The sequence below is a fragment of the Hoplias malabaricus genome, chromosome 9, assembly GCF_029633855.1.
Source record: "Hoplias malabaricus isolate fHopMal1 chromosome 9, fHopMal1.hap1, whole genome shotgun sequence".
Classification (NCBI taxonomy): domain Eukaryota; kingdom Metazoa; phylum Chordata; class Actinopteri; order Characiformes; family Erythrinidae; genus Hoplias; species Hoplias malabaricus.
Window position 1 is genome coordinate 22,670,928 of NC_089808.1, and position 11,169 is coordinate 22,682,096.

The 11,169-nt window shown below is 41.2% G+C and overlaps 2 protein-coding genes across 5 annotated transcripts; one reads left to right on the forward strand and one right to left on the reverse strand.

The window, feature by feature from the left end:
- Nucleotides 1–1,018: 1,018 nt before the first annotated feature.
- Nucleotides 1,019–5,138, reverse strand: extl2 (exostosin-like glycosyltransferase 2). The gene is made up of 5 exons (XM_066682179.1): nucleotides 5,019–5,138; nucleotides 3,558–3,985; nucleotides 2,852–2,922; nucleotides 2,587–2,702; nucleotides 1,019–2,390 (listed from the first exon to the last, which is right to left on the reverse strand). Exons 1-5 carry the CDS (start codon nucleotides 5,021–5,023, stop codon nucleotides 2,012–2,014), a joined length of 999 nt encoding a protein of 332 aa, XP_066538276.1. The 5' UTR covers nucleotides 5,024–5,138; the 3' UTR covers nucleotides 1,019–2,011.
- A 985-nt stretch (nucleotides 5,139–6,123) lies between these two features.
- zgc:110366 (uncharacterized protein LOC550476 homolog) lies at nucleotides 6,124–11,147 on the forward strand. 4 transcript variants are annotated; one of them, XR_010804256.1, is made up of 8 exons: nucleotides 6,134–6,479; nucleotides 7,032–7,280; nucleotides 8,180–8,281; nucleotides 8,631–8,722; nucleotides 8,817–8,999; nucleotides 9,247–9,306; nucleotides 9,426–9,978; nucleotides 10,681–10,728. XR_010804256.1 is itself a non-coding variant. In XM_066682182.1 (8 exons), exons 1-7 carry the CDS (start codon nucleotides 6,419–6,421, stop codon nucleotides 9,973–9,975), a joined length of 843 nt encoding a protein of 280 aa, XP_066538279.1. In that variant the 5' UTR covers nucleotides 6,139–6,418; the 3' UTR covers nucleotides 9,976–9,978; nucleotides 10,681–11,146. The 4 variants fall into 4 exon arrangements, 2 of the variants coding, with proteins under 2 accessions (XP_066538278.1, XP_066538279.1); XM_066682182.1 differs by having other exon boundaries at nucleotides 6,139–6,479; nucleotides 9,880–9,978; nucleotides 10,681–11,146; XR_010804257.1 differs by lacking the exon at nucleotides 8,180–8,281 and having other exon boundaries at nucleotides 6,124–6,479.
- The last annotated feature ends 22 nt before the right edge of the window (nucleotides 11,148–11,169 follow it).

Genomic DNA, 11,169 nt, shown 5'->3' on the forward strand with positions numbered 1-11,169 from the left:
AGTCCTATCACTTTCATTACAAGGTGCCATAAAGGTGAAAACAGAATAATGGAATAAAGAGTCATTTTCCCACGTTTTGAGGAGCAGAAATGGAAAACTAGAGAACTGGAAAAACAAAGGAAATCACATTCTTTCTTACTATTAATTTTCTATATTTGTTTTTAGCCTCAAACGATCAGGAAATTGAACTGATAAACGTTACACGGACACCCTGCTGTATCACAAAAATATTCTCAATGAATAAACACTACATCGATCCTGAGAACACAGAGAGACACAATAGCCCACAAAAAATTGATTCCTAGGTGTGCTAAATGATGTCCTCTATGTGTAATTACAGGAACAGCTAAAATATTTAATATAGCTATTGGTCTCAATATATATCTCATATATATTGGTCCCAGATGGGTATCAGCAGGTTTTGTCCATTGGTTAAATGTTGGCCACACATATGTATACCCTCCAGATGGGTCCAGGACGATTTAAACTTGAGGCAAACATATTGAGCTGTAAAGTGCTGCAGAGTTAGTAGCAGTTTAGAAAGAAGCCGGAGTTGATTTCACACATCACAAAGGATAATACATTAATAATTTGTAAAAAATAATTTTCCACAGGCTGTTGGTGAATATGTTGAAGCCACATCCAGAACCAACAGGCCTTTAAAACTGAAACTATAGGCTCCATCTGCTGGAACCAAATTAGAAGCACAACCCTCTTATAATCACAACGTAATAAACACAAAGTACTGCAAATATTACTCGCATTACAGATCCCAGTCACTCACACTGAACCAGTCATTCTCACATTCACCGTTATGGACAATTGCACACAGCCAGAGATGACATAACAATGTCATGCAATTAGCCATAATGTGGCGTGCGTTCTTTACATGAGTCGTTTAGGCACAATGAAGTACGATGTAATAAAACCTTTTAATAAATAAAACCATTTAATACCTTTAATATATATTACACATATTTAATATAATGAATATTCATATAGCTTTTAGTAGTGTGTTCTAACTTTTCAATAGTGTGTTCTTGATAAACACTATTTTTTTTTTTTTTCCCCATTGTTTCATCATATCGCCAAGCATATTGTTGTCATGAAAATACCCTAAAATTTAGAGAATTTTTTTAGGGCCATATAGCCCACCATTTCTCCAGACCCACTGCCACCCTAAACTGGATAAGCGCTTACAGACAATGAATGAATGGATCAACACAACACTGAAAACATGGCCAAAACCAAAGTGACAGTCAGAAATGCCATGACTGCTAATTTATTTCATCTTGACAAGATAAAAATAATAAAAATGAATGATTATAGAAAACACTGTCTGTAATACTAAATAAAAAATATTTTAAATCACAAAAGGAATCCTCTGTCTTTAGCAGAGCTACTAGAGCTGTAGGATTAGTTATATTTTCTGGAACTTATTGTCTGAAAAAGTTTGATATAATTGTAGCATGCATTGCACAGTCTGGCACTTCACATTCAGTGTTCAGAATTAACCAAAGATTTTGGTCTTCTTGTTATTAAAACCAGACCTTCATTTAATAAATACAATTGTAATTTAAATCATTATTGCAACATCGACCTGAAAAAGATCACAATTGTTTTCCCCCAAATCGATCAGATCAGCCCTAAAGTCTACATTAATAAAGCATCCAATCTCTAGGTTGAAGAAGCTTTGAAGCAACTCCACTAAGAGCAGAGCAGTCTGTCCAGACTGGACCAGCTAGTGGGTTTACACTCGGTTTACACTCGGTTTACACTCGGTTTACCAGGAAGGAACCAATCCAATTTAATATCTTTAATACGGACTTTCTCAAAGGTACTGAATAGATAGAACAGTTCCACTGCTCCACAGGGGGTTTATACTCCTCAAGCCCTGGGCATGGTGACTATAGGCTCCTGTATCTCTTTGGAGATTATAAAAGCTGTGGGAGCAACTTAAAGAAGCTGAATTCCCTCATTATAAACAGTGGATGTATATTATGTGTGGACATCAGCTCCTGCTCTTGTGGTTGGCGTAGCTGGGGAAGCCGAACTGTGAGATCATGATGTTGGAGTAAAGGAGGGGCATTCTTCCGTAGATCTGCACCAGTCTGTTGAGGCAGTGTGACCGCTGGAGCAGGTGCTGGGCACGGTGCCACATGCCCACGTACCCGCTGCCAGCCTCTTTCTCCAGGTTTCTCAGGTCCACAGGCTTCACAAAGACCCCAGCCGATCGCTCCCTCAGCTCCTTCGCCACCAGGAAGTTCATGGCGATGTCGTCGCAGTTCTGCGTCTCGTCCAGAAGGGCGTACACCTCAGACGGCTGCTTCTGGAACAGTTCCAGGAAGCGGCGGTGGAAAAAGGCGGCACCCACCAACACCATGGAGTACCTGCAGAAACGAGGATATTTTCAACCGATCCTCTATCGTTTACTGTGCCCAAAGTCAGGGGTGATGGTGAGCGAAACCAGAGGGGCAGTGAGAGTCAGATGCCTTGACCCTAGGGAGCTCACTTTCTGTTCTATTCTGATGTGTGAAAAGTGTATTCAGACTAAAACCCTTTTCAGAATCATATTCTGTTTCCTACCTGTCGCCACCCCCCATGTCAGGATCCTGGAGCTCGAAGCTGCCATAGCTGTACACACCTGAGGCTGTGGTCACATGTTTCCTGGGCACAAAACCCACAATCTGTTCAGGGAATTGCTGCAAGGCCAACAGGGGGAAAGAGAGATAAAAATAATAAGAATCTGTCTTGGAATCTACTGCAACAGAAGTTGTGAATACAGACCTTGTTCACGAAGGACATTAGACTCAGTGTATGGAGATATTCAGTGTCCACCACCATGCTTTACCTTCCAAACGGAGAAAGCAAAGCTGATATCAGGGACACTCAGAAGTAGGTCATCATCCAGCATCAGCACAGCTGCACAAAAAAAATCATGTGTCAGACATAAATTATATGGACAAATGTTTGTTGAAACTCATCACACATGATTTCTGAACAAACATAAAAAACACTATTTTTCAACCGAATCGACCCAACGGCTCCACAACAGAGAGACCAGAAAAAAAACAGAGAACAGAACAGGACAACTGGCTAAAATATTGGTGACGTTCATTCTTATGTAAACAAGCACGGCCAGTGAAAACAATGGCTGATATTGAGGCCATCAAAAATAGCTGAGGAAATGTCCATATATTGTACAATAAATCAATAAAATAAATATCGTGATAGGCCTAGTTCCACTGCTTCACCATCTGACTAGAATTAGCTAGCAAGAGCCGTTTGATCATGGCAAAATAGAGAGAGAGAAAAACAAATACACAACAATGCAAACCCCATAGGTTCAGATCTACAGAGACATGGAGAAATGTGCTATGCTCAGATGCAACATCCTTCACCACAAGCATGACATACACCTAAAGAACCGTATGACTCAATGTCCAACATGTTTGACCCCCATGCTGAGGGGTCTGTAAGGCTTCATACTGCCATGCTACGTTTATGAAACACTTATCTAGATATGTTTTTAGAAATCCACCTTCCTCAACACACACCATCAGTCTCTATCTCGGGGAAAGGCTGCAGTCGGTTTCTCATCCGGTTCACGCTCTGTTCCTTGAAAACCACCGGGACAGGGTGAGGGCCAAAGGAGTCCCACAGCTTTATTGGTGGAGGCTCAGCGATGTTGTTCCACACGATAATGACCTGATGGAGGTGAGGAACGGCCTGGTAGTGGTTCAGCAGCTTCAGGAGCAGGTCAGTGCGGTTGAACGTCTGCATGATGAGAGTGAAAGAGTGGTCTCGAGGGGGCTGGAAGGACCTTGAGCCATTGTCTTGGCGACGGAAGACCCCCAGAACACCATCTTCAGGAGAGGGGAGTAAAGATGTCAAAGATGCACCAACCACCACCAGCAGCAACAACGGGATGAGGATGAGGTGAACTCTCCGAGGCCTGAGAGGCCTGCAGCTGTGGAGATGAAGCCTGAGAATATGAGAGATCTTTAATGTATTACTGGGGAAACATATTTAATAATAGACACCCTGTATACTTTAAAGGAACATTAGGTAAGATTTGGTATTTTTGCTCCTGGGCTCCACTTACAGTTGCAGCCTGTACCTGTAATCAGGAGGGGTCAGGGGGTAGTGGTTCCCTACCCTCTTATTAAAAAGTTACATAGTTCAGTTTCTGCAGTGCTGAGCCCAGAATATCAATGACAGAGGCTTTATTTTCCCCATTACAGGTTAGTGAAGCATCACAATTATTTTGAAGCTGTCATTTTAAGGTAAAAATACTACCTATTGTTGCTTTAAGGTGTATTCTGCTCAATTGTACAAACAACTACAATAGTCTTCAATAAAATTAATGAAATGAAAAAAAAAAAAAAGACATTCCGGACTCTCACAGAGCTTAACATCACCATGCTCAATGCCAACTGTTGGCCAGAGAGTCATAAAAGAACCACAAGTAAATGTAACTGAACAAATGACTCGTTACACATGAAAAATCAGTATCCGTTTTGTAATCACTACACAACTCTTGAGTCTTTAATATGCAAATATGAGGGCACCCTTGGTCAAAAGACATGTTGGGAATATATAGAGACGTTACCATAGCATTTCAATGCACAATTCCTGTTTATCTGCTAGGTTTTAAATTCTACATTTAAAAAAGGTGGCATGTCTTTAACACTATCCCAGTGTGTTCAACAGAGCCAACAAACAGTGTGTCTGCACCTAAAGGGGCAGCAGTGAGCAGAACGTATTTAGGCCACTCAAAACATTTATCCAGACACGAAGAGTTTAAACGTCTGCACACAACTGTAGAACCGGGTTTAGAGACACTAAAACTTAATGCATAATATTCATTGTATTTAAAACTAACATTAAGCCATGCTTTCAGAAAAAAAAACAATACACATAGGACGCTGAAAAAGTTTTAAAACCTTATATAAAAATAATACAAGTCTCAAATACTGAAGAATGCGTGCGTTTAAACTCTGTATTTGCTTCCTTACCTCATTTTCACCTTGTAAAAAGTGCCATGATCCAAACACCACTTCTTTAAGGTGGTAGTAAGTTTGGGAAATAGTGCGCATGCGCCTAAACGCGCCACAGCTCAACGGCGAGAGCTACCACTCTGTAATGTGTTTTTAGTTTTTCAGACGCAAGAGGGCGCTCCTGCCACAGTCTACAACTCTATAACTTTACGGAGCTCAGATGGACTGTGTCCAGATTGCGCACGTAATACCACTACTAACTATTATTGAGAATGTAGCCTTTAGTATGTATACCAGAAAATCCACAATGCGTACTTGGAACCAGCCCATTTTTGAGAATAATTATGATGGACACTAACTTTTCATGTCAAAAGTCTTTTCATGTCTTTTCATGTTCGATTGGTGTTGAAAATGATTAACAGGGTGATGCACTCTCATTGCACTTTAACCCCTGCCCACTGTAACTTTCAGCTCCTTGGTGTTTTGGATGTTGTGATGTTTTATTACTGAAATGCTCCCAACTCAGAAAATAAATGACAATATTCCCAACAGGGCAGCACGGTGGTTGTGGGTTCAACTCCCGCTCCAGGTGACTATTCTCCCTGTGTCTGCATTGGTTTGCTCCTGTTTCTTATCACAGTCCAAAAACACACATTGGTAGATGGATTGGCTGCTCAACAGTGTTTATAGGTGTGTATGTGTTGCCCTGTGAAGGACTGGCGCCCCCTCCAGGGAGTGTTCCTGCTTTGCGCCCAGTGATTCTGGGTAGACTCCGGACCCACCGCGACCTGGAACTGGATAAGGGTTACAGACAATGAATGAATATCCTCAACAGGACTTTATGGTAGCAACTCTTTCAGCCATCATAGTGGTCTCCCGCACCTAATCACTTATCAAGGATGACTTACATAAGACACATGAATACAAACAAGACACAAAACTAATATTGTAGTAGAAATATTACAGCTTAAAAGAATAATAGGTATTATCACCTAAACATTACAACTTCAGAAACGGTTTCACTGACCACTGGGAGAACAGGGACTCTGTCCGTAGCTCCTCTGGACTCAGCACTGCAGATATTGTCGCTATGCAACTTCTGGAAGTGAGTAGATCTCGTTGTTCTTGTTGGCAAGACACCAACTGTTGTGTCCTTGTTACTCATCCAGGTACCATCCTTGTTGGTTGAAGGTGAAGTCAACCAAGAACATTTTTGTTACGCCCGACCCAACCCAGTGTTCGTGTGAAAATAGTCCCCTTTATGATAGTGCTCCCTTTAGTTTGGGATTAAAGGTCGATTTGGGACACACCCAAACTTTGGTTTGGTTTGGAGGACAGCTCGACGTGCTCTTTCTTCACTCCGAGTAGGAGGCGAAAAGAAGTCTTTGTAATTAACACAGGACTGGGATTCTGTCTCCATGCAGCAGTGTCCTGTTATTGCGCTCTCTAATGGCCTTAATATTCCAGTTCTGGGGTTAGGTGAGTAACACAGCAGTTACTGTGGGTTATTTAATTGAATATAAAATCTTTTAAAGCGGACTAATATGTGATATACGCATATAATAACCTATGTGTGATGTATATTGTGCTATTACGTCAGTAGAAAGCTTAAATTCTAATTATTTCGATTGTTTAGAGGACGATGCAGTGGCGGTTTTATGAACTTTTCCGTTACACCTTAAATGGGGCAGTAGTTATTACGTTGAGGCACCTAACTCCTGCTGGAACTGCGGCACCATTTAAGGTGGATCCGAAAATTCCAACCAGAAGGCAAGTTCAGCCTTATATTGTGTTTGGTTCTCGGTATTAGTTTGACTTGTGAGAGGGGTTATTCTAAGCAGGGCTTTTCGGTTAACCGGATAAATTAAACCCAAAGTTGAGATTGTCCAGTAGAGATAACCCTCAGCCCCTTTCCTATTATTCATTATCATTCATTATCATTCATAAACACATCCAATTCCTCCTCCAAGACAACAGTAAGCACTTACACCGAAACTACAACTCCTTTTTACCCGTTTCTTTTACTTCCAGGGACGTCACACAATGGTGGATACTCCCATGAGGCCGTGGTGTATGCTCTTCGGGAGTGTGGTGTCAGGCACATTGACACAGCGAAGAGATACGGCTGTGAGGAGGCTTTGTCCAGTTCAATACAGGAAAGCGGACTGCCCCGTGAGGACCTGTGGATCACCACTAAGCTATGGCCGGGGGACTATGGTCACCAGAGAGCCAAGGAGGCCTGTCGGGCATCTGCGTCCAGACTCAAAGTGGAGTATTTAGGTGTGTGTTCGGATTTTCTATTTAATTCAGAATCAGAAATACTTTTTTGATCCCAGAGGGAAATTACAGTTGCAGCCATTTATGTAAAAAAAATAGCACTCTTATAAAATAAAACATTCATTGTCTGTAACCGCTTATCCAATTCAGAGTCGTGGTGGGTCCGGAGCCTACCCGGAATCATTGGGTGCAAAGCAGGAACACACCTTGGAGGGGGTGCCAGTCCTTCACAGGGCGACACACACCTTCACACACACATTCACACCTATGGACACTTTTTTGAGTTGCCAATCTACCTACCTATGTGTGTTTTTGGACCGTAGGAGGAAACCAGATCACCTGGACGAAACCCACGCGGACACGGAGAACACACCAAACTCTTCACAATAATTTAAAACAAAAAAGAGAAATGTTCAATATTTGCAATATGTACACATAGAAATTCTTTCGAATACAGTAAAATGGCTGTGGCTGTGATAGTAAATATGGAATAAAATGTATGAAGCAGTTCATAATATTTCAAAAAATTAAATGCATCATTATTATTAATTCACAGGAACAGTATAATTTGGTATTGAGTATTGCATGGATGAACCATAATGTCACACATTGAGGAAGGAGTTATAGAGTTTGAAGGCCACAAGTAGGAATGACCTCCTATGGCGCTCTGTGGTACATTTCTGTGGACTGAGTCTTGCACTGATTGTGCTCCTGTGTTTCATCACTGTGTCGTAGAGTGGGTGGGAGCCATTTATTTTTCTGTAACCACTTCATCCTAATAAGACTGGTGGTGGCTACAGAGTCTATCTGGAATCACTGGGCTCAAGGCAAGAACACAATTTTGACAGGTCTCACACACACATCCAGGAATTTATAACCTGTTAAGTGCCTTTTCCTCCCAGATCTGTATCTAATGCACTGGCCTGACAGCATGATCCCAGGCCGTTCCAACAGAGAAGTCAGAGCAGAGACGTGGCGAGCACTGGAGGAAATGTATGATGAAGGTGAAACTGTACTCAGACTTCTTTCGAAAGAATAATTACATTCAAGTAGTTTTTCTTCCTTCTGAACAATTATCGTGGGCACTAAACCTTTCTAGAGGTCCACCAACAAGAGTTCAACTCCAGACCTGATCTTACCCACTTGATCCACCTGTGTATCAAATCAGGATTGGATTCTAACTCTGTAGGAGGGTAGACTTCAAGGAGGAACGTTGTTAACCCAAGGTGTAGAGTGTCAGTGAAGTAACTTATTATATTTCAGTTCATTACACCGTGAACCATCTTGCAGGAACTTGATTTAACATGCGTTATTTTGTAAGTGAAACATTCACTGCCCTTTCAAACATTGCAGGATTATGTCGTGCCATTGGTGTGAGCAACTTCCTCATCCCACACCTCGAGGAGCTGAAAGAAGACTGTGGAACTGTACCTCATGTTAATCAGGTGGGATTTTTCCAACATATTACATTTCAATCAAGCTGCCATCCTGTCCACACAGGATTTCCATCAGGAAATCAGCTGCTGTTCCCCTTTTCAGGTAGAGTTCCACCCGTTCCAGCAGCCGTGGGAGCTGGTAGAGTATTGTCGAAGGGAGGGCATAGCTTTTGAAGGCTTCTGCCCTCTTGCCAAGGGCCAAGCCCTTATACATCCCCTCATCCAGGAACTGGCAAAGAAGTACAAGCACAGTGCCGCTCAGATCTGTGTCCGCTGGAGCATTCAGGTACAACAGTAATGGAGGGCATGGGGTCTAGTAAGACTTGCACAGATCAAAGCTATAAATCTAATGAAAGTTGAGTTAACTTTTCTCCTGCTATTTTCTCAGTAGAATTGTCAGTAATGGAAATTAGAGAGGCTCTTATTGAGACATGATCAATAATATCCTTCCAAGCCAATAAGACGACTAGGATCTCTTGGTTCCTGTGGAAATAACCCATAACCCATCACCTCCATCTCATTTGCCTTTACAGAATGGGGTCATCACAATCCCAAAGTCCACCAAGCCACAGAGGATTTTTGAAAACTGCCAAGTAAGTTTTGAACTCCTCCAAAGGATTTGGAGACATCCACTTCTGGAGGATCCAGATTTCAATTCTACTCAAGATTGTCCACTCACGTATTTTACTTTATCTTTAAAATACATTTTCAGAATCATAGTGATGCTGCACTGATCTATAACAGGAAGAATAGAGCCTCTGTTGTTGCTACTCCAGGCTCAGCACAACAGAAAAATGCATTATGCTACTTTTGGAGGAGGGGTAGGAAACAATTGTTGCAACTCTGTCTCTACAACTGTAGGGGGAGCCCAGGAGCAAAAATTTCAAATCTTACCTAATGTTGCTTTAAATGTTATGAGTACTACTCATGGTTCTTACAAATTGGGTTGAAGTCGTCTGTTCTAGTCATTAATATGCAAACATGGCTAAGAGTAACAAAGTTTTTGCTGCTGGTGTTTACAAATTAATTGAACGTAGAGATGACGTTCCTCATGGAATTCAGCCTACAGTGTGTCCACGGTTATTAGAATCCAGGACAGGAGATTTAGAGCTCAGTCGTGCACCATTTTTGGATCTGTTTTCTGAGCCTGCCTCTGCAATGCACAGGTGTTTGGATTCCATCTGGAAGACAAAGATATGGCAGCTCTGAGAGCATTGCATGATGGGAGGCATGTGAGCTGGGACCCAACACGTGTGGAGTGACTGGTGTGTGTACTGTCCTTTGGTTGACTATTAATGGATGACAAAATCAAAATGAACACATTACACATCAGTTTATTAATTGATGTGCAAATTTTTTTTTGTATTGTTTTAGTTTTTTAAATAGGTTAAATGAATAAATAAATGAGCAAAGTTGAGATACAAGGTTTTGTTGAAAGGACAATATGATTTTACTGTCATAGCACAACACTACAACCAATAATTGGAATCCATCTTTGGGGGTGAACACTAGTGATTTGCGGCAGTGAAAACACACTGCTCAATGGTACTTCAGCCTTGATTTTTGAAGGCGGATTAAGCACTGTTCCTTCACTCCACTGGCTGACTTTTTCAAGGAATCGTAATAAGTTTGAGCATGGTGTTGTCCCAAGTCTGCCACTGTATCCTTTAGGCCATGGCTGTCCCCAAACACTGGCTACAATAAGTTCATGAAAAAATAGCATTCTTCCCTGCAAATATTGCTTTCCTTTTAATTTTCAAAGTAATTCTACCAGAGCTCTGTTGGGCTACAATCAAAGCAGTGAACTGCAGATTACACTCACTGAAAAAATGTTTCACCATTTCTGTACCTGTCACAGACTCTGATCTGAAAACATTTAATGACTTGAATTTAATTCTGGTGGATAGAAACCTGTCTAAATACTTGTGATTGCCCTATAGTTAGGAGCTATGTTCTTTCCTCTACAGGTTTTTGACTTCATGTTGTCAGAAGAAGACATGGACAGCATTGGACGACTACACACTAACAAAAAGCTTGTTCACCTTAGTTTTCCTCTGTGGAAAAGATAACTGGAGTTAATATTTAAAATATATACACCATATTTCAGATCATAATCATGGATGTGAATGGGCATTAGGTTTGATAAAATCAAAGACTGTGAACCAGAAATCTCTCATTCTTTACCCAACAACTTTAATTTTCCCCCTCAATTAAAACAGATGTTTCTTTATTAGAAACAACAGTCAGGCTGACTAAAGTTTGTCTGGTGCCTGTCGATCAGTGTTGCTCCATTATTTATCAAGAAGAAGAATCTCATACTTGAGCTATTTAAAACACTGATGTTCAGATTAGTTTTATACGTATTGTTGATTTGTGCACTTTAATGCTGTTAGGGCATAATGTTTGTTAGGGCTGGATAATTCAATACCAACATGTACTGCAATATAAAATGTTTC